Source organism: Sardina pilchardus, chromosome 15 (genome assembly GCF_963854185.1).
Source record: "Sardina pilchardus chromosome 15, fSarPil1.1, whole genome shotgun sequence".
Classification (NCBI taxonomy): domain Eukaryota; kingdom Metazoa; phylum Chordata; class Actinopteri; order Clupeiformes; family Clupeidae; genus Sardina; species Sardina pilchardus.
The window spans coordinates 30,247,064-30,270,604 of NC_085008.1; the positions used below are offsets into that span (position 1 = coordinate 30,247,064).

Below are 23,541 nucleotides of genomic sequence, written 5' to 3' on the forward strand. Positions count from 1 at the left end.
CTTTATGTCTCCTCTCTGTAGTGGAATAGAAACAAAAACTGTACAAGTTACAGCCAACATTTGTCAGGAAACAACAGATGGGAAGCAGTAGCAGAATCGGTTTACCTAGTTTGGAAACTGATGAAAGTCGAAGCACACATCCTTATGTGTCATATTGCTGCACCAAAATGGCAGTCAGTATATAACACAGACAGATGAGATAAGCTTACTTGTACAGATGTGAAACCATTCTCAAACGTCTACACTCCTATTGATGTGATGTTTAATCTTACATGTCTTACCGGTATTTACTTATTATTACTTGTCTTATTTTAAAACCTTTGTCATAAAAAGTTCTAATTATTTTAAAACAATTATGTAAATTATTTCAACACTCAATGGACAAGATCGTCTTCCGCAGTACCATAAAAAAAATTACACAGCACAATCAGCTCACACAAGTTATTTGGTGGAACACAAACTCTTGACATAAACACAAGTCACAGCAAAAAAAACAAAGCAAAAGCACCCATCATCATTACCTGCTGTGAGTGCGGTCACTGGGTGGTCTAAGCAAAGACCCCACCCTGCTCTTTGGCTGGTGTGCGGCTTACTGGTGGTGTCCAGTCCACCCAGACATCAGAGATAGAGTGCCTGGAAACAGGCGTATTCCTGAACACCCAGTTTATTACCTGCAGACTTTGATCCCAGAATGGAGCACAACCACCCACCTCTATATAAGCTGGCTGTGGCTTAATATACCAATAGAATGTTTGATAAGGAACGGTGCGGCGAAGCTAGCTTTACAGGAGTATTCTTAAAGAGCTTACTAGAGTCAGTGGGCAACTACGGTACCCTTGTGCTGATCTCTAGATTAACACCTTGAGGGCCAACCTGGGTGAAAGCTAACAAGCTAAAAGTATAAAGAGCCTTGTGAAATCCCTGTGCTAACTCATTCGACAGAGTAAAAGGCTGTACGCTTCTATGGTAACCACAGAATGGCTAGCATTTTTTGGTGCAAAATGTCACCTCACTGAATAACCAGCAAAGGCCTTTGGACTCCTACGTCATGGAAGGACATAAAATGTCCCGGGAGACCTGAGTGATTGTCATAAACGGTCATAAACTTGTAAATACCTGATAGCTCATCTGTCCTCCTACCTAAATGTGTGTTACTGCAATATCACAGATCACACCCTCCTGTTGGTAATGACCAACTAACTCAATCTCTCAATATGCTTGGTTGTTTTCTTTTCCTCTCTGAAAAGTAAGCACAGAAGAATAACAAGTGGAAAGAGAAGCCATGTTTCTTCCTTCTCTTGGGGCATTATTCTAAGAGACACATCTAATCTACACATCTACATCTTCAATTATCTGATACTGCATGTACAAACTGATAAAAAGATATGACAGCATCTTGCCCCTAATTTGACAGTGGTCTATTAATATCACTGGCATTATGAGACAGTATACCAACAGTGACACTTTGTCACAGCATTTTGAAATGTATATACTGTACATTATTTACGTTACATTATGTGTATTCATATACTGTGTCATGTTTCTACCCATAGTATGTTCCGAGCACTAAAGAGCATCCAACTGAATCGAAAAGTACTACCATGATTCTCAGCTGATCAGGATATTCATTAGAATAGGTATTTCTTTTTGATCTAGTGGTAACTGGGTGGGCAAGGTTTGAGGAACTTGAACAGCTTGGGTAACATTTTTAACAAGGAACTGAGAACTGGCAAGGCAATTATCAGTTGTGATAAATGAGTTAATGAGTGTACTGTGACAATGATAGCAACATATCCCTCTAATCTCATAACTAATGCAATAGCACTGTTATTTACATTGCAGTAACAAAAAATAAGTAAAGTAAAGTAAAAGTAAAACTAAAAAAAAATAATGTATTTGAAAGAAAATATAATCTAAAATTGTAGATTGTAAAATGCATTTCTGCTCTCATCCACATAAAACCTTTATTTGTAATAAAAAAAAGATTGGTATAAAAGTATTGGTCATTTTAAATACTCCTGACTCTTCCATAACTGTCAGCACAGAGGAAAGATTCGCAGCAATAACCACAAGGTGTGGTTGGAAAGACTTTGGTTGGAAGGTTGGAAAGACGTTGTTTGTTGACATGAAGTTGTCCTGGAAATGATTTTGGTTGAAACACATACCATATTCCAAAAATATTGTTTGGTGTTTCGAAGTAGTTTGACTGTCAGACCTTGGAATTGCACTGACGTTCCCTAATGGTATTCAATGGAGGTCTTATTATAACCTTCAATGACTAATAGCCAGGCCAACACCAGACTGCCTTTCAAATCTCAACTGTAAATGAGAATGGGTCTGGGGACCTTTCATTCACTGATATCCAAGTGCCGTAATGATCAGTGATATTACTGAAATTAAACCGAAATTGGTACATCAAACTACTCCCAAAGCCTTTTGGAAGTACGACAAAGACATATTTTAAATGAATTGTTTACTCTTTTATCTGTCATTATATTAAGCCTGCTTCATGCATGCTGATTAAGCAGTTTTGATTAGTTCCTGGGTTTTTGGTGATTTGGAAATCGCCCTAAATGGGAAGGTCTCCAGACAGACATGCAGAGGAATTTCAAATGTGCTACAGATTCAGTGGTTTATCCAGGCTAATTGACAGAGCCATATGTTAAATCACACCCAAATAAGAAATCAATTATGATTCTTGCATATCTTGTTGCTAAGTCTGATGCACCAAATATTCGATAAAAGAATTTTAGGGAAGACCTTCCTGTGTCTTTACCTTTTTAATATACAGTGTAACCAGAATACTCTACAAACAAAATAACTTAGAATGCAGAATTCAGGCACGTTTACTTTTAGAGCGGTTTAAATTAGGCCTAACTCAATCCAGAAGACTGAAAAAGGTTTCACCCATACCTTCATCATTCCAGCCTGCCGCACGAGGTCCATCGCTAATGTCAGTTCTCGACCTCTTCCATAGTGTACTGGTCTAGCACTCCTCTCTGTCCACCACGCCTTGGCCTACCATATACGCTTTATCTCAAACTCGCCCAAACAGCACTAGAGTTCTGGTGATGATCAACCAAACTGCTCTTGCTTCTATGCACCACCCAGGACCAAAGACCTGTGAAGATTGATGGAACCAGGAAAATATAGTTAGGTAGAACAAAGACTTTCCCCACTCCAAAAAAAAAAAAAAGAGTGTAATCGGTGTTGAGTTTTGATTCAGGAATTCGCCCACTGTGTGGGTACTAAAGTATAGAGAACCACCTGCCTCCCACTGCAAAGAGAATGCATCTTGATTTATTGGGGGCGTGTCTCCAAGGACTAAGTAAATATTTGCATTTTTCGGTCCAGTCTGAGGTGCTCAAAAAGAAGTAGCTCTGTATGCTACTTTCTCCTGTGGATAAGTGAGATGCAAGACTGAATCCAAGCACAGGCACTTACCAATTGTCAATTCCTAATCAAGTCAAGTCCTAAGCGCTAATAAAAAATCTGCAGTTGGTGGCATAAATGTACAGTATTTTACTGCATAAGCACATAATAATATACAGACATGAAGGAAATGTACAAAATGGAGCCTCTTTTTTTTCACCAGGCTCTTTTCAACACACATACTTCAGCGCGTACAACTTGCAAAACAAGAGCCACATCTATGGAGCACAGCTAACTGTCTCTGCATACAAAAAACTAAACATATTCCAAAAAAGCCTAAGAGTGTACAGTCACTTTTCATTTACACAACAATCTGGTTCAATGTATTTTTAAGTTGTTATTTTTTTTCTTACTTTCTTTAAACATAAATCTTCAAAAATTCTCACATTCTTTTTATTACACAAGTACATCGCACTTCAAGTACATCTGTCAAGCAGTTCTGTACTCTTCGCAAAATTGCTCCATGATGCTCTCGAGGCAGGCTAGATATTTTAAACAGCATCCTCCCCTTGCAAAACAAACAAATAATTAACAAACAAAACAAAAAACAGTAAAAAAAAAAAAAACTAGCATCACTACATGGGTGTTTGGAGAGGGCCGGTGTATGTTCATTAATTTCTGTCCAGCACACAGTCAACCTGTAACGACTGGTGTAGTAGCAAGACATAGATGAGTGAACAGGTGTGCAGACAAGCCCACACGTCTACATGGTCTTTAAAACAAAAGGAGACAAAAACAAACAAAAAATAAAAAGAACAAAACAAAAAATCAATCACACAGACGTGCTTCTCATGTATAAAACACACAGAACACTCATTATGTCCTAGGTATACTTTGATAATTGAAGGCACCAAAACCATGAAAAGGGCACTATTAGGTTTAGTGTCTGTCACCCTCATTTAGTATACAGTTCTTTGACTTGTGAGTGTGTGTGACAAATGGTGATGAGAAGGAGGAAACGTGTGTTTGTGTATGAGTGTGTGTAAAAGCATGGATGCCCATGACAGGCCTGTCTTGGCTTCTTTAGTGAACATCCTTACCAGTGCTCAGGCCAATGCAGATTCAGCTGGATCATTTCCGAGCGCAAAGTCATAAACTGCTACGCGTGAAGGTTGATGATTACAAACTGGTCTCGCCCAACTAAAACAGCTTCCGAAAAGGCCAGATGAAAGGCTAGATGGACAGACTTGTAGCTAATCAAACCACGGCGCGTTTCCCAAAACCATAGTTGCAGGTTACAGGTTAGCAACTATGGTTTTGGGAAATGCACCGCTGTAATGGCCAACAGTAGACTATTAGTAGCAGCAGGACTAAGACCATACACACTCTTCAATGAACTTCAGAGCTCAAACTGAGAATTGAAAAGGTGATTGGGAAACACCGTCAGCTATTGATGAGCATTCTCAGTTGGATCTAATTCCAGGTTACCCCAAAAAAAGGAAGAAGTTCAAGGCCCCGTATTCATTCTTTAACTGAACGGAGGGGAGACTGCACAAGACGGAGAGGATAAACCACATGAAGACATCCAGGGTCTCGTCTGTGTGTTAACCTAGAGTGTATGACTATCACCGAGGGTGGATGATTCTGTGGAAACTACAATACAGATCGAACAACGGCTGAAGGGTTTGCATTCTTGTGTGTGTTGGTGAATGTGTGCACGTGTTGGGGTTAAGTCTTTAGGCCCTCAGGAGGGAGGTGAGGAGAATGCAGGGATGAGGAGGATGAGTCTTTAGGTCTTTAAGTCCCTCGCAAGGAGGTAGAAGGGACATTTCTGGGGAGGAGCGGGGAGAGGAGGAGGGGAGAGGAGGAGGAGGAGGAGGAGGAGGGGGTTGGTGGAGTCTCTAGGCCCTCTCCTTGCGCTTGAGCTTGGAGCTCTTCTTGGTGGTGCCGTTCTTGTTGAGCAGTTTGAGCACGCGCTCCTTGTGGTCCAGCACCTTCATCATGGTGTCCCGCGCCTCCGTCACCTGGTCCATCACTAGCTTGCAGCGCTGCATGTTACCCTGGCAACGACAAGGCAAGAGGCGTGATCAGAGCAAGGCATGCTGGGATGGTGTCACGTGTTTGCTGCAACTTTAAAATAAGTAACTCTGGCATGGGTAGTGTGCAGGAACTACTCTTTGGTATGGGAGGGAGGGGTGAGCTGAGCTAACAAGAAAAACGCCAACAAAAGTGACATCAACCAACAGTGCTTAGAGAACCTTTAAGGCTTATGTCTTCATGACATCCAAGGCTGATGATGGGGTCATTATTGCCTATATGATATTGTGTCTTAAAAGCAATTTGTTGTATGTTGTCATTAATGTTTAACAATTGTTAACTAGTTGAAATGTTTGCACATTTACTTCATTTCCCTTTGAAAGTTTTCCTTAATGGACAAACCGTGTGTGTGTGTGTGTGTGTGTGTGTGTGTGTGTGTGTGTGTGTGTGTGTGTGTGTGTGTGTGTGTGTGTGTGTGTGTGTGTGTTGTACCTGTATGAGTTCATTGATGCGATGCAGCTCGTCGTCGGCTCCTGCCCTCTTCTTTGGGATGAGGCCCTCCTGCAGACTGGTCAGCCGGCTGTACACATCGTGCTCTAGACTTGACTGTGGACACACAAGTGAAAACAAGCGCATCATTCCAACATTTGAGGTAACCACTCCATATTGGGAACATCGACTAATTTGTCAACAGATTCGTTCTACTTCTCCCACAAGCAAGTTGACTGTTCTTCACAAAGCATTTGTGAATTTACAGTAAGAGTGCAATTCTGCCATACAAAGCAAAAAGGCAGTAACTACGCAGAGTGCAAACTGAAAATGACCTTAAAGTTATCCTGTTGTCCAGCCTAAGTATTTGTATGTGAATTATTGGACATGTGGAGGTTACTTTACATTAACTTATTTTTGGTAAATATCAATCTTCATAACAAGTTTAATGTCATGAAAATGATACATTTTAGACCAAAAACACAGTTACTGCCTTCTTGCTTTGTAGGGCAGAATAGCTCTGAGAGCAAGGCGTCTTGCCAGGTGTTGCTTACCAGCTGCATGAGTTGAGCAGCGCACAGGTGAATCTTCCAGCCCTGCGCTCTGCACACGACGCCCCTCTGATTGGCCATGTCCTGCAGGGAGCCCTTCTTCTCCTCTGCAACACACACACACAGGGCAAAGAGCGCGTCAGCACCACAGCTCAATCATTACGTCTGTGCCGATAACCAACTCCCAATCACAGCCGCCTCTAGAGGTTTGCTCTACTCAACCTCATTCTAACCCATGTACAACTGGAGGGGGGAAAAAAAGTATTTTCTTAGAAGTAGATAAAACGCCTGTGTTGCTAGGATACTGACCTTTGACCCGGATGTCGGTATACCTCTGGAAGTGGTGGTAGGCGGCTCTCCAGGGGTTGCGGTAGTGGCTCAGCAGAGTGATGGGGGGTCGGATGCGTTTGGGCACGTAGCGTACGCCCTCCTCGTCTGAGAACAATGACAACCGAGTCAGGGTGACATTTACAGAAGTGATACGCAGGCTGAGACTATATCTGCGGAGCGGACTGGTCAGATGTTCCTTCACGTGTCCTAGTTTCAGTTGTTCACTTTCAGAAATGCTACATGATGACAACGAGCAGCTTCATGGTCATTAGCAGATTTATTTGGATTCAAGACATCTTCCCCTCTTCACATTTGGAAAACAAAAACATCACATCTAGAAGAACACTCATGGGTGTTATGTTCTTTATTTGATGTGCTTTAAGGCTTAAAGCCTATTTAAAGTTTAAGCTAACAGTACATGTACGCCCTCTTGCCGACATTAGAGGTCTGCAAGCCCGTTGGGACCCGACGGGCCCCGACACAATATGCAAATTCGGGCCGGGTACGGGCCTTAAATTCAATAAATAGCACGGGCTCGGGTAGGGCTCGGGCTTGACACTAGTAATGGTTTTATGTACAATATTCATGAATTTTTCAATTATGATGTCAGAATTCATGTCCAAAAAACATTCACGCTTTTTATTTGGTGAAAACGGCATGAGGTGCTTGCTACACTTGCGTGGTAGTCCCCGCAAGCAGCAGCCCCAGTGAACGGAACTTTACCACCGCGGGCCGGGCGCTGATCCACCGTGGACGCGATTGTCTTCCTGCACAAAGCAGCGAAATTAACAATCATGGATGATCTGTAAATAGGCCTAGATTTGCCTGTGTTTTTTTGGGATTATTTGGACCTGCAACTCAAAGAATGTGAGTGTTTTCTGTCACGTTGTTAGGCTGTTGGAAGCGGTCTATAGACTTGCTCTTGTTGCCTTATAAGGTGAGCAATAGCCTACATTTATTTGATTGTTATTTAGCCTAATAAATATTAAATTCAAAGTAATTCAATTCCTTTATTTATTTACACGGTGCTTACTAAGTTGGCTATGGACAAGGAGCTCATGTGTGCTGCTCATTTATCTACTCCCGCCGCGCATAGGCTACAGATTTACCGAAGTCATGCCTATCCTGGCTGTCCTTTACATACTGCTTTTGCGACATCCCATTATTTCGACATTGAGGTCTAATTAAATGCATGAACGCTTGTCTTTGCAAGTGTTAATCGTGTGTTAAAAGTATTATTTGTTTAATGGTTCAAGTTGGCTTCCTGAGAAACCATTACGTGACCGAAGTGTCAGGAAACCGTCATGTCTAAATAGCGGACCCTTTTAGTCGGGCTCGGATTCGGGCTCGGGCTCGGGCTCAGTAATTGCTTAATATGTCGGGCCGGGTCGGGTTAGGGCCTGATTGCCAGAGGTCCGGGCCGGGCCGGGCCTGACATTTTAGGCCCGTGCAGGCCTCTAGCCGACATTACTAGCGTCTCTGTCAGGACTTACCCACGTACTCCCTGGGCGGGGACTCGTGTCGGTCCGAGCGGCTGCCCATGGTCCTGCTCCCGATCTTCTCCTCGTCGGTGCTGTTGGTCTCCATCATCTCGCTCTCCTCCGTGGAGATGACGTGCTGCTGCTTGCGGGGCTTCTTGCGCGGGGAGGCCCCCGGGAGCAGGTCCCCGGGCTGGGAGGGCGCGCTCAGGGTGGCCGGCGCTTGGGAGGAGGAGAGGGCCGGAGCAGGGCCTGGCGTGGACGTCACACTGGCCACTGATGGAGGGGGAACAGCATGAGCAGAGACAGGAGAGGAGAGGGGGAGAGAATAGTGGAGAGAGAGAGGAGAGAGGAGAGAGAATAGAGGAGAGAGAGGAGAGAGCATAGAGAGAGAGAGAACAGAAAAGAGAGAGAAAATAGAGGAGAGAGAATAGAGGAAAGAGGAAAGAGGGAATAGAGGAGAGAGCAGAGGAGAGAGAATAGAGGAGAGAGAGGAGAGAGAGAGGAGAGAGAGAGAGAGAGGAGAGAGAATAGAGGAGAGAGAAAATAGAGGAGAGAGAATAGAGGAAAGAGGGAATAGTGGAGAGAGCAGAGGAGAGAGAGGAGAGAGAATAGAGGAGAGAGAGAGAGAGAATAGAGGAGAGAGCATAGAGGAGAGAGAGAGAGCGCGAGAGAAAGCACAAAGAGAAGGGACAAAAAGAAAAAAAGAATTGAAGAGAGAATAAAACAGAAACACGTGAGTAAGTCATAACACAAGGAAAGACTGAAACAATGACAGAGAAACAACCCAACAACACAGGCCAAACAGGTGACCCACATGCCTATCTGGCGCTCTTGCATGAGGCCCCTATTGAGAGGCAGAGGGCTGGAGGCCAGCCGCTGGCGTACCTGGCTGTGAGGTGTCCATGGTCTCCACCTCCTGCTTGACCTTGAGCTCGGGGCAGGTGGAGCTGACGGCGCACAGGGCGGTGCCGCTGGCCGCCGGCTGGGTGGGGGAGGCCACGGCGTTGGCCATGGAGGCCGGGACGGACGGCGTCACCGCCATGGCCGCCGGGAGCGCCGAGAGCACGGCCGCCGGCTGGGAGGGGGGCGGGGGCAGGGGCGGGGCCAGCAGCGTGGGGATGGGCTGTGATTGGTGCAGGGCCTGGGGGGGGAGGGGCTGCGCCTGCTGCTGCTGCTGCTGCTGCTGCTGCTCGACGACGTGGGGGGGCAACGCCTCCACGGCAGCCATCACCGGGGGCGCCATGGCCACGTGCAGGTCCGCTTTGGGCTTCACCCTGCACAAACACACACGGCTCGTCAACAACGCTCCTCGCATTCCACCATCACAAACACACCAGCATTCCAATTTCCCATTTGAGTCATTCACAACAGCTAGATTGGCATCTACAGCAGGAGAGAAATCATAAAGTTATAAGCAGAGGCAAGGACGGGCATGCATGTAGAGAAGACCAAGGAGATCAAGGCTTAAGAGAGCCCTAGGATTTTCAAGGCATAAAGAGAAAAACTGTGATGGTGTGCATGCTCCTTAATAAATAAAAAAAAGATCAGGAAACATACTGCCAAAGAAAACAAAATTAGACAAACAAAACAAAACCAAAACAATAACAATCCAACCCCCCGTCTAGAGGTGCATTAGGCTGTGCCACCACAATGAGGAGGCTCTAGTCATGCAGCCGGTGGTGGGAGGCTTACCCGGCCGGTCGCGGGGACCCCGCCACCCCCCTGACGGCGCTCTCCATTCGGCCGGGGCCTGGCTCCCCTGCCTGGGCCGCCAGCAGGTTCTTACGCACGCCTCTGGAAACACACGGCCTCGGGTGAGACTGCTGCAGAGCCTCAGAGCCGCTCTTGCCCAAACGCCTGCTCTCTCTGTGTGTGTGTGTGTGTGTGTGTGTGTGTGTGTGTGTGTGTGTGTGTGCTCTCTACTCTGACCCAAGGGTGGACAACTCACTCCCCACACCGAATTCAGCCTTCTCCCCAAACACTGGTTATTATGTAGACAGTCATTTACATGAGAAAGCAGTCACTTCTCATGAACTAGCCCCATTCATGTTTTACTAGTTTAATCTTTATCTAATTCTAAACTTAATTTCATTTTTAATGACTGGACGGACATTTACAGTAAGTCCACGGAGCCTGCCAAAAAACAGTTGTTACAGTTACAGTTACAGTTCTTGCCTTCACTGGGCACTGCTTGGTCACACTTATAGGAAATACAAGTGAATGAATGACGCTCAACGGCTTCTTTTCTGCATTCTTCTGCCGTTCATTTTTCATTTAGAAATCACCAAAAGCAGGCACTGGGAACTCGAAGGTACTATATTTTCCATCTGAATACTAAAACGCAGTGCAACGCCTTAGTCAAAGACAGTCGCTAAAACTAAAGTAGCTTTGCCTTAACTAAAGAGAGGAATCTCTGGTCAGGATATTTTGCTGAATCCATTGTGCTGGTTTTGTTATGCACAGCCATAGCCTGCTCCCATCCTGTGCGGCGACGTAAAATGAATTGCGGCCGGTGCTTTCGAGAGCACACCGGAGCATCCACTCGTCCCTGTGGCGGTGTAATGGCGGTAATTCGTCTGGCCCCGATGGCCCCTGTCTAGAGTCTGGAGATCTGCACTTTCCCACGGAGCGCTGCGCCACTTCATCTCCCCCCCTCTGAAGGGGCCACGGCCCCACTACTGCACTGCACTCAACCAGCAGCACTAATGAGCATCTCCATCTCCCCTTATCACAGACCCAGCGCTGGGGCCTACTCCGCTCCTAGCAAGCCTTTACATAAAGAGCAATGCAGTGACTGAGCCTAACAGGAGCAGCATATGGAGGTCTGGGAGTTCCTCTATAATGACGAGACATTTCTGTGCTTTAAGATATTTATGTTTGCCGTCCTAAAGCTCTTATGCTGTTGACTGAGACCGCATCCTTGGGTTTGCATGGTGGACACAGAATGGCAGACACTACTCAAATGCTTTGCTCTGTTGTTGAACGCCACACTCACCCCTCGTTGGCAGGCTTCTTGCGGAGGATGCTGGGCCTCGGGGAGGAGCCGATGGTGGGCACCCCCGACCCCACGCCCTGGGGGTGGGTCTGCACCACAGTGGTGACGGGCTGGGTGGCGCCAAACGTGCTGCCGATGGGGTTGGTGACGAAGGCGGAGCTGTCGGCCAGGACCACGCCTAGAATGGAGACAGGTGAAGCTTCAGAAACAGAGCTACTGTAGGTGTGTTTTGTACATTGTTTTGTAAATGATTGTGTAATTGTTGATTCAGTGTCTAATAAACCCATGTGGGCTGGGCACCAAAAAAGGTGTTTGACAACTTAAATAAACACAATCAAAAAAAATTACATTAAGTAAAACACAACTCCAGATCATCATGATAAAAACAATATCTCCCTTCCACAGCATTCTCAATGTAAAGTCAATCATCCAATCATCTGGCCTCTCACCTGACGGTTTGGCCTCTGGCTGGGGCTGCTGCGTTGCCATTGGTGCTTGCTGGATGCCCTGTGTGCTGATTGGCGCGGTGGCATGCAGGCCCTGCACTCCGATGGGCGCCGGCTGGATGCCCTGGGCGGCCATGGAGGCGGGCTGGAGGCTCTGGGTGCTGATCTGGGCCGACTGCAGGCCGATGCGGTCCACGGCCATCAGCTGCATGGGGTTGAGGTGCACGGTGGTGGCCACGCCGACCCCTGCCTGAGTGGGCATGGCCGGACTGGGGGCCTGGGGGGTGACTGGGGAGAGGAGAGGAGAGAGGAGAGGGGCACAGGTCAGGCCTGGCTGCTCTGTCAACTGGGCAGGGTGATGGAACATTACTCACCAGCTTGCATTTTCTCTTGCACATCCATGCACACACTCATAGCTTCCACATAAAACACACACACATATAGGTTACACACACATACACACACACACACACATATGTTCCACACACACAGGTTCCACACACACACACACACACACACACTTTGAAGACTTGATGGCTCCAAAGCAATAGTTTCCTATTTAGTTTACACTTATGCATAGTACAGCTGATCTGATTTGACTCCAACTTAATCGGGTTATGTGACACCCAGCACCTACAGTAGTACACTATGTAGATGGTCAAAGGGCTCTTGTGAATGGCGGACCACATACCTGGATATTGGCGGATGGTGGACACAGAGCTGGTGATGGGAGTGTAGGTGTGTGTCAGAGGGTACGGAGACGACGAGTAGGTGGGCAGAAAGTACTGGAACTGCACTGGCACAGAGGGCCTGGGAAGACACAGAGACACCAGACAATTCAGAAGCCGTCCCAATGTCTAGATATACTGGAGTTAGTAAAAGAAAAGGGCATACCTGTTGTCACTGCGTGGCTCCATGGCAACAGGGTTGGGAGAGGAGCGATGGCCGGGGATGGGGATGAGGTTGGTCCTCTCGCCGGGGTAGTCGGCCTGGATACGGGGGGAGGTGTGTGCGATGGGCTGCGGCACCACTTTGGCTACAAACAAAAGACGTGAGAGAGAGTTCATCTAGGGGCATTAAGAGTCAACTTTTGGGAGATGTGGCCGATACTCACCCACGGGGATGGCAGAGGTGGTGACTGCAGTGGCATGAGAGGAGTGAGAGGGCATCGTCATGGTGACAATGGTGCTGCTGGTCATCTGCGTGTGTGGAACAGAGCCTAGTAGAGGAACCGAAACGTGAACACGAACACACACACACACACACGAGTGAGGAAGAATCTTCACACTGACTGCACTCATATTTATAAGCACCAACAACTCAAACAGTTGAGGAGTTTTACAGCTAGATATGCAGTGAAGCACGTGCATTTATTCTCAGGGGCCTTGCAAGACATCATCATCATCATCATCGCTCACCTGGAGAGGTTGTTGATGGCACAGTGTTGGTGGCCAGAATTGGAGCCACTGTTGCAGCAGGAGTCACCGTGCTAAAAATAGGCTTCTGCAGAGAGGTGTTACAAAAACACACACACACACACACACACACACAGAAAATGCACATGAAAAGGTGCAATGATGCACATACGACCATCGTAAAAGAAAACAGAAAATAACTGAAGACACTGATCAAGGGAATCACTAACCTGAGTCACAGTGTGTGGGGGCTGTGGTTTCTGAGCTCCGATGGCAGGGTGTGAAGGCAGGGTGATGCGGGTGGCCGTGTCTCGCGGCGTGGCTGGTCTCTGGATGCTGATGGTGGCCGGAGGGGGCTGGTGAATGGTCAGTCCTGGTCGCCTGAAGATGGGGCAGAAAAACACCACGGTCATACTACTACCAAACATCTGCTGTAACAGTAGAGAACCAAAACCAGCACGGTATTCACACTGTCAATCATTGAATAAAGACATATGGAGCTACATTACAATGAAATGCTCTAGACTACAGGCTATGTGATGGCATTACAAAAGTCCTTGTGATGAATCAAAAAATCTCTATATGCACCACCACAATCATAAAGCATAAAACAAAATTGATTACTCTACAACCCCTCACTGCTACACATAATATAACAGAGTCTTGTGTTAGAACAGCAACATGTTTTTCATCTGGTAAGGACCTCCATTGAACACTAGACAGAAAGCTTACCCATGGACCATGTCTGTGGTGCTGTGTGTGACCACAGGGCTGATGACTGGAGACTGGGTCCTAGCAGCTGAGATGGGGGCCACTACCGTGGGCAGCACAGCTGTGGAGGTGGTCACCACTGGCCGCGACTGTGGAGGCAAGCAAAGGTCAAGCCAAACAAACAATATGCAAATAATTACTACCCCAATTACTGCACTAATCTGAACTCTATACACCAAAATAATACACATGAAAGCTAGAGTATGACATTAGCCAAGATCAGGTTAGACAAAACATTCCACAAAAGTCATAGCATTACAAAGTAAAGTACATAGATACACATTCATACTAGATTCACACTAATATATTAAAAAAAAACAAATGCCAATGTATATAACTGAAGTATGCCCTCATTGAGAGAGAGAGAAGCACTACAAGACATACTTTGTCTAATGTGCATGCAGACCGTAATGTTCCGACTATGAGCTGACCTGGATGGGCTGATGGATGATGTGCTGGACAGCAGTTGGCTGGCCGGGCCCTGCGCCGGCTCCGGAGGCTGGCCTCAGCACTGTGGGCCCTTTGGTGCTCGACATGACCGCTGCTGCAGCAGCTCCTAAAAACACACATCGATCAACCTCTTTAATGAACAGAGTAATGCTGAAGCAAAAAAGCAATGCAAAAAAAACTAAACAAATAACAAAACATGGGCCACTCCCTTTCATAATCAGACACATTAGACTGACAAGTCTGAGCTTGCAGCCTTGGAGCAACTTTTTAAGTTCTTCTTTAAGTTTTCACCAGCACAAAGGTTTTGCTGACACAACAAATCCAGCTTGTAAATTTTGATTTATGAAAGCCGCTCTCAACTGCAGACCAGGGTCCCTGATTGCCAGGAAGTGGATTCGTAGGGACAGGTATAACTGACCTCTTGGCAAGTGGGATGTGAAGGTGTGTGGAGGGGCAACAGGTGAACCGATCTGCAGAGCTGGGGTGCTGCTTCGGATGATCTGCACGTTGGCCATCATGTGGTGCAGATTACTGGAGTGGCCCTGGGATTAACACAAACAGCCGTCAAGAAAAGAGCAAAAGATAAACCCTCAGTGAAACGCCATACTAGCAGCAGAAAAAAGCTATACATCATACCTCCATATCATTCACTTATTTAATCATAATATAATTTACAATCTCCAAAATATTGGGCTGTTCCATCAAACTCGGAGAGAAGAATCCACAGGCAAATTAGACTGAGCATTTGAATAGAACACAGGAATCAATAGGTTTAGCAAGTCAACAGAAGGAAGAATGAAAAACGACATTAAATGTGAGACAACTGATTATCATCAAAAGCCTACCTGCTGTCCACTGATGGTTGCCACAGGGATGGAGGAGGTGGGGGCAATGCTGCTCTCTGGGGTGACAGCAATGTGAGTGGGCACTTTGGGGGGCACGGAGAGGTGCCCTTGGCCAGCTGTTGGAGCTGGTGCTATGAGGCGGCTGGGCATGGGTGACTTCATAGGAGCCTATGACGCATAATGACACGTAAACAACCAGACTAGGTAATACAAGTAACAGTAATACGACTACAACACACATAGTATGTTTATAGTAAGTATGTTTCACCTGACACACATACATCCAAAAAACATTGTGGCTCACGATTTGAGTTCTGTCCAGCTTTTACATTCTACACTGAAATGCTACAGCCAAACACTTCCGCTTCTAATGGAAGGCTGAGGATTGTGGAAAAGAGCTCCTACCTTCACAGGTCCCTCTGAAAAGGTGAGTGGCTGGCCCTGGGGCAGATGCACTGGTGGGCCAGGCACAGAGACAGGCGGGCTGGGCTGGATGGGCACATGATGGGGCAGCGTGGGAGGCTGACCAAGGGACTGTACTTGTGGGTAGGGCCTCACCACCACGGGCTCCTGCTTGTCGTCACGGAATGGCAACGCCCCTCCAGTGCTACTGCCACTGTTTGGTGGATGGTCTTGGGCATGGTCAGTATCTCGACTGCCCTCATCATCACCTGCTGCAAAGAAGTGGTTCAGTCTCACTCATACAATCACGATACTAGACTGGGTATTGTGTAGCATCTCAAATGCTTGTCTGCATACCATTCTAGCAACTTCTACCTTTTCAACCTATTATCAATAACGCTTACAAATATTACAGGTATGACTGTCTAGAAACTAGTGGAGTTAAAATACAAACCACGACACCCACCTGGCTGGCTCCCAGGCTGATTCCCTGCAGTGAGGCTGGTGTTTCCTCCAGGTGCCTGGCCTTGCCCTATAGCTGCGGAGGGCAACGCCGTCCTTGGAAACTGCTGAGAACTCATCTTCCTGCTAAACAACGTTAACCTGCAGAAACAGTGGACAATTGTTGTATGTTCAATGCCAGCAGTTAACGCAGGGTTGATTCCAGCAAACCGTGATTAAATGGCAAGTTAAGAGGGAAACGTGGTACACTATAGGGGTGTCCTGCAGTAAGCAACGCTAACTGCAGGATATCACCGAGGCTTTTTCGCTCAACCCCATTCGAAAGGGAAATAGAGTTTCAGATCACACACATCCATTCACACATATCCCGCATCCAGAGACAACGTTTAATCATTTTTGGCAACGAAACACAGGAAGGTAACGGTTATAGTTAACCTATGCTGACAGTCGAGGGAAACGTTGTCAGTTAGCTGACGTTAACCCAGCATAGTTACTTCAGCATCTCCAGTTTTAAGGCGAACAGACGTAACGTTGCTGCAGAAAGCATACGCAAATTTCCGAGTTATACATTAAACACATCTGAATCAAAATTGACGGGCGATTGCATGACAGTATCACAGCAATGTTTCTTGAGGTAGCGCTGTAGCTAGCCAGTTAACTTAGCTCGCCGCACACGTCAAGCAATGCTATGCGAACACTACCGAAGGAAGAACTAGTAACTTATCAACAAGCTAAGCAACATGAAACCAAAGGCATTCCTGAACTTGTATGCAATCGGAAAACAAGTGAAGGGATTATTTCTGGTAAAGCAACATTCGGACCTCTCATAGTAGCAGAACTGAGAACTACTCCGTCGACCAACATTTTTCCAGCTTGGCTAATGTTAGCAAAACTCGCTAACAATAGCTAGCTAGCTACCGCACTATGCCATAATGCATTTCTCGTGCACAGAGTTAAAGTTGCCGCTTGTTCCATAGAAAAGAGAGTAATCGATTAATACAACGGTTGTGAAAAAGGCTTGTGGTGGTGCAAATATATTGAAAAAATGTAAGTACCGTTGAGTTAGTCACTCTCCATTCGTCTTTTTAGTCAACACATAAACCGGAAGAATGCTGACTCCTCCACAAAGCCCTCTCATATTATGGCCAATCACAGATCAGAACGGCTAAGCAGCCAACCAATTATTATTCGTGTTCTTGTGGGCGCTAAGGGATATTTGGTCCCTTGGACCCAATCGCATTCAGGCTCCTCAATGGCATCCAATGACACCCTAAACTGGATACGTGCCCGTACGACTGCACAGTTCAGTTTCATATCGCTGGTACTGTAGGAATTGAGCAACAACACCGTTCAACAAAAGACAAACATTGCACTTTTCAAAACTGTATGATCGAATCCGGTATGTGCATCAGTATAATAAGCCTAATCGTTTCTCTGAAATGATTCGTTCATTTCCAAAACGAATGCTACTACAAGCAGTGAATGTTTGTCGTGCGTATTACCAGATAATAGAATAGAATAGAATATATATAGCAGATGTGGTATTATGCAGATGTGGTATTATAGCAGATGTGGTATTATGGGCTACAGATACACAATACATCATTGTAGCATTTGGTTCATCTAAACTGATTTCGATTCTTTGATAGCCTACGACTGCAAAGTTATAGCCTATTTTCTTCCAGGCTACATGACGTACAAAGCCTTCACACAAATAAAAATGAAATAGCCATACAAATCCAGTAGATGGCAGTCTTACTTCGAGTACAAGTCTTTAACTGGAATTGTGAGTCTTGAGTCTTCTTTATCAACTTATGGCATAGGCTAACTTCTGTTGCCATCACTAGAGTAGCATATCTAATCTCTCATTTAGCCTACTCTTATTCAATAAATATAAAAATATATGATATACAATATAACACAATATGATATAATATAATACTTCTCAGTCTAACATTGCCATTTATGTGGGCCTATGCATGATTTATGCCCTCTCTCTCTCTCACACACACACACACACACACACACACACACACACACTGGATTTTGAATAAGCAGTGTTAACTGTTTAAGCTTGTTAAAGCTTTTATCATATTTTGGTCCATGCTGGTTTTGCAAATTGGCAAATATGATTGTGGATATTCTTTGACACCTGCATTTTACCTCAAAGTAAATCCTTTTATTCCATAAATTGAACTCCAAGTTGGCCTTTGGCCTCCCATGTTACATGGACATAGAGGATGAAGGCCCCTGTTTCCAAAAATACCTCACGGTGCAATTGTGTGATTGTTGGTAGACATGGGGATCAGGGAAACAAATGTTTCCGGTTTCCTGTTTGGCTCCAGTCCAGACTTCATTCCAGGGGGCTTTACCAATATTTATACAAGGAATTCCAACCAAACCCGGTCGGAGATCCACTCCTGTGGGTCTCTGCATTCCATTAGTGGACTATGATGACTCTGGAGAATGGGACAAAGGCTATGCCCTGGCCTGGTTGAACTCATGCCGCATTACTCCATACTGGCCACTACTATACCAATAATGGTGAGAACAGAGGCAACATCTGCACAGCCAAACTATTATATCTGACTTTTACACAGAAAACAATCGGCAGTGTTTGCACTTGATCAAAAAAGAAAGTGAGCAGTTATATGGTGAAATATGGGAGTTGTACCTGGTGGCATATACCATATATAGTATGGGAATTACATAGGGAGTTATACCTGTATTGCAAAACCTTTTTGCATGATTTCAAATTCCGAGAAGAAATTCCTTTTTTGCTTTCAACCTGTATCGTCATGATGCATTTCAGATAACGCAGACAAGCCACCTTTGACAACCGTCATGGGTGATTCATTATTTGTCCAAGCATTGTGAAACCTGCTTCAGTTTTGTCCTGTTGTGTTGTGGCGAGCTGATCATACCTGAGGAACGGAATGTACATACACATGGGTGACTGAAAGAGTGCAGTGCACAAAACATACACAGGATTGGAATTTATTTGTGCTTTTGTTTTGGTTTGCACCTATGGATGCTGCATTCATAAAGCTAAATTCAGCCAGAGGAGTCAGATGTCCACAACATGTAAGTCAGTCAGGAGGTGAGAGAGATTTGGCCGCAATTAGGCTAGCCATAGGAGTAGCTGCTGCGGGGATTGTTGGATCAGAAAGAAGGCCTGCAAGAGCGTGGACAACAATCCCAGAGCTCCAGCGTCGTGTTACGGGCACATTCACAGGGGGCATTACATCACCCAGATACCCAGGATGCCTTTCTTCCATGGCTCCGCCGTGTGTGATCCTGCAGGCCACAGCTATTTTTCCAACAGGAGTTGGGTTGTGTGTGTGTGGGGGGGGGGGGTGTTATTTCTGTCCACTCGCTCATAGAGGTGCCTCTGTGCTGCCCAAGCATGTGATGAGGTTGCACTGGGGTTTCAGGCTCCGGCACCCAACAGAAAAATCACCAGAAGCTCCCTTCGCTACAACCCTGAGGGAAGTGGCACGATAGTTAAATTCTGTTTGGATTTACTCCATTAAGGAATCTCCCAATGCATCATGGGAATTTCATGGGACATGTTCCACCTAAATCTGGGCCATGGGGATTTTACAGCCTTACTACTTGTCTTAGCAGAAGCCTGAGACTTCTGGCCAAGTGAGGGACAGCAGAATGTGACACTGCAATGACGAAGTAGACATAAATGACGCTATATGGTTGCAGTTAGTGCAAGGAACATTGGTGGTGGTGCTTATGGTGAACAGCTGTACCAAGGAGGTTATTCAGATAATGGGGTTGATTGTATTGGATGCTCTTCTATCTTGCAGAACAAACTCCACATGTTGTGTTAGTGTGAGGGGCCAAACACAGCTGCAGCTGTGATGTTATATAAAATAACTGTTTAGAATGTTTTCATTTTTCCATGCAAGATGGAAAAGCCACTGGATTGCTCTACAAATGTGATAAGTGTTAACATCCCTTGCCTCAGTGATTCTTCCCAGAAATCCGTGTTTCCAGCCTCCGTGGTGAGATCCATCTCCGTGGCTGATGTGAGTCCAAAGAAAGAAAGTAGGAAGGTCCTGCCAGCAACACGTTGAGATGTTTACATGGATGGAAATATTGCAGTATCCATGACAATGGCACAAACCGTATGGTTTTTTTAATGCCATGGTTGTTGAAATGAAGTGCTTTGGAAATGCATGGTGCCCCCTGCCCGTCGCCAAGACATCACAGGTTTCATTTTAGGCAAACTTTCCACTATTGCACTATTTTCCTGTGTTCTGGGCAACCCTTTGCCTATATCATATTTAGAAAGATTCCTCGAGAGAAAATATTATGTCGTTTTTCATATTTTTGTCCATGAAGCCCCAAGCCAGCAACCGTCTGGCAGTAAACAGCTTTAGTGGGCACGTAGGGTAAAGAGACAGAGACAGCAATTCAAAATTCTCTCTAAAAATACAGCAGTCTTCTCGGAGCCTTAAAAACACAGAGGAATTTTCAAAGAATTGCTCAGCCACTCCGGGCAGTGCATAGAAGTGAGCATAATTACTCATCATTACAAGTGTCTCTACAAAGGCCATGAATGCCACATAGCTTTCAAAACCAGAAAAACAACAGCAAAAATATACTCTGCTTGTACACTGCAGAATGCAATAGATGTGTAGGGAGAGAAAGGCATTGTGATCTTTTTGCTTGCCCTGTAGTAAGCAGTAGTGTTTTTGAGGTAACTGTTGAGGTTGAGATACTTGACATGCCTTGCACTGATATGACCCTTCAGAGATGACAGCCTTCACCTGTTTCAGAGATTGTAAATAGTAAGCTGTGAGCTATTGCCTTTTCACCTCATGGGAACACGAGTATCGATGCACCCCAAACAATACACCAATTCATCAATCCTTTGTGCCACTGGTGTGGTATGTCATGATGTGGTAGTGATGAACTGTAATTGCATGAAAAGGGTTGGTCTCAAGACATCCAGCCCAGCTCTTGGTCTTTTTGGTCTTACTAAGGCATTTAATTAACAGCATACACGTGGTTTAGGAAATACACATTTCAATGCGCACACATATCAGGCAACCATCTATTGTGCAGAGAGCCACTGACTGATTGCGGTATGCAGAGTTCAGTGTCTGTGAATCCGAAACTTGATGGACTACAGGAGCCGAGGAGGGAGAAATGAGGTGCAAATATGAACACAGGCATGCAAAGCGTCGAGGCATAACTCAGGTTATAGTGCATGCTGTCAGACGGGTTACGCAAGACATTTTTTGAAAGTTTACAATGTTCATCAACAGGGCAAGAAAATATGTCCTACACTCCGAGAAGCACATCCCACTGAAAGAGGGCGTAATCCATAAATTCACCCGTGGAACTCCTCAAAACCCCTGGAAACATTCCGGAATGTGGACTGTAGTCTCTCAACTAAGACTGTTCATAAAATTATGGAGATGGAGGCTTGTGTCTGCGTGCAATGGACCAAAGCTGGGCAATTCATCTTCCTCCATTCTTGGGACTGTGCCGCTCATATGAAAGAGCCAAGCAGCAGGGTCAGAGGTTCTGTCATTATATCATGAAAGATAATACCACTGTGGGCTCCAGATGTACGTTATTGCAGACTTAAAGCCTTATGAGATCTCAAAGCATTAGCATAGGGTATCTGAGTCAAAATGAGCAAATTCATGTTTTGATGGTGTTGCCTGTGCGTCAGTCTTGGCACATCCCTGATGCTCCACATCAGTTTTATCTGGACCAATGTGTAGCCTTATCTGACCACAGGCTGTCCGAGTTGGCTGCTCTGGACCACTGTTCATTTTCCCAAGCAGTCAAACACACAAACTGTGTTAGATAAAGGGCGGGTTGGAGAGGGGCCTGGAATTTTCGGAGGCCTTTTTCCTATTCCCGTGAGGCTTTGGTTTCATAACTCTAATGAAAATCAACTAATTCCAGCACCTCAGTAAATTGGGTCAGGACACGGAGGGTAGGGCCCCAGGAAGGAGAAACATTCCACGAGCTGCATGGCATTGTGGGAATTTGATCTTCTTGACATTTGCATGCTCCACTCTCCTCGAGTATCTCCAGATTCTCACAGGATGGTGGTTTGAGAGGCGGAGGACAGATGGTGGTGGTGGATGTGATGGTAGAGGGGGTGGAGGGGCATGGAGCTGGGAGATGGAGGAGTGGGATAACATTTTGCCACCAGCTAATGGGAGAGAGGCACAAGAAAAACACACAGGCTCCCAGCAGCCTCACCAAGGGCAGTGTGACAAAACACACAAACAATGGTCACCTTTGGCAGGAGTCCTGGCGCTGTGGGCCAGGCTTCTGTGTGTGTATGTGTGTGTGTGTGTGTGTGTGTGTGTGTGTGTGTGTGTGTGTGTGTGTGTGTGTGTGTGTGTGTGTGTGTGTGTGTGTGTGTGTGTGTGTGCGTGTGTGCGTGTGTATGTGTATGCATGTGTGTATATATGTGTATATATGTGTATGCATGTGTATATATGCACAGTGCATGCCACGCATGTCTCTCTTTCCCACATCGGGGGCCCTTTGGCCCCATTGGGGGGCCGTGAGGTGGTCTGAATGCATGAAGAATGCAGAGCCATGTAGGGTTATATAAGAGCACCCATCTCTGGCGTCGCACCAGTGGAGGTGAGAATGGCGGCAGAGAGAAAACAGAATGTCTCCAGATGTGACACTGGCCTCTCCTGCCATCACCTGCCGTCACGGCGATCCGGGCGAGGGCCGCTTGTGAAAGCCACATAACCAGAATTCCTGTGGATATCATGTAATGCCTAGCTGAGGGAAGGGGGAGAGGCATGGATCTGGGTTATGACTCCCAAGAGGATAGTGATCGGCAGGTTGATAAAAATCTGGTTGAGGCTGGAATGCATGGCTGGAGTGGATTTCAGGGAAATTCAGAGAAACGAGGGAATTTCAGAGGAAAAAAAGCTTTTTGCCCTTTTTTGACTGTGAAGAAAATCCTCTTGGAATTTTAGTATAAATCACTTTCTGTGAATATACTGGATGTTCATAGTTAGCAAAAACATAGAACTGATTGCAAATTTGGCATTCTTGTGGACAGTTTTGTGTGTGTGTGTGTGTGTGTGTGTGTGTGTGTGTGTGTTGCAATTCTGTCATATCATGAATCACCGTGGTGTTATGCGACAGCTATACATAAACAGCAACATAACACCTTTCTGATGGCTGTTGCCAGGTACTTTAGAACAGAGCTGTGCACGACGTCACCTCATAGGTATTCACTGCCTCCCTCTCAGGCACTGCCATTCATTTAGCTGCTCTTGCAAAGCCTACAATAGCAGCAGTGGTTGCCCAGACCTGGAAAAACAACACTAGCATTCTCCATTTTATGGGAAACAGAGGTTTATTCAGACCCTTGGAGGCTTGGATCAGAGGAGGAGTCCTGAGGCCATTTTTCTACACTTCAAGACTCAAAGCACGTCGAGAGTTAGCTTAGCGGCGCTAGCGAGCACATGCCTTGAAGTGTGGGACA

The 23,541-nt window shown here is 45.8% G+C and overlaps 1 protein-coding gene across 3 annotated transcripts; it reads right to left on the minus strand.

Moving 5' to 3' along the window:
- Positions 1-3,502: 3,502 nt before the first annotated feature.
- Positions 3,503-17,142, minus strand: sap130a (Sin3A-associated protein a). Of its 3 annotated transcripts, none has more exons than XM_062555904.1 (21): positions 17,102-17,142; positions 16,051-16,187; positions 15,588-15,853; positions 15,183-15,350; positions 14,756-14,879; positions 14,319-14,443; positions 13,849-13,976; positions 13,347-13,497; positions 13,120-13,204; positions 12,816-12,920; positions 12,596-12,737; positions 12,393-12,511; positions 11,705-11,989; positions 11,256-11,433; positions 9,953-10,054; positions 9,146-9,534; positions 8,273-8,533; positions 6,759-6,884; positions 6,453-6,556; positions 5,902-6,015; positions 3,503-5,432 (listed from the first exon to the last, which is right to left on the minus strand). In XM_062555904.1, the coding sequence occupies exons 2-21, from the start codon at positions 16,163-16,165 to the stop codon at positions 5,274-5,276; spliced, it is 3,246 nt and encodes a 1,081-aa protein (XP_062411888.1). In that variant the 5' UTR covers positions 16,166-16,187; positions 17,102-17,142; the 3' UTR covers positions 3,503-5,273. The 3 variants fall into 3 exon arrangements, with proteins under 3 accessions (XP_062411888.1, XP_062411887.1, XP_062411889.1); XM_062555903.1 differs by having other exon boundaries at positions 15,588-15,856; XM_062555905.1 differs by lacking the exon at positions 9,953-10,054 and having other exon boundaries at positions 15,588-15,856.
- Between the last annotated feature and the right edge of the window lie 6,399 nt (positions 17,143-23,541).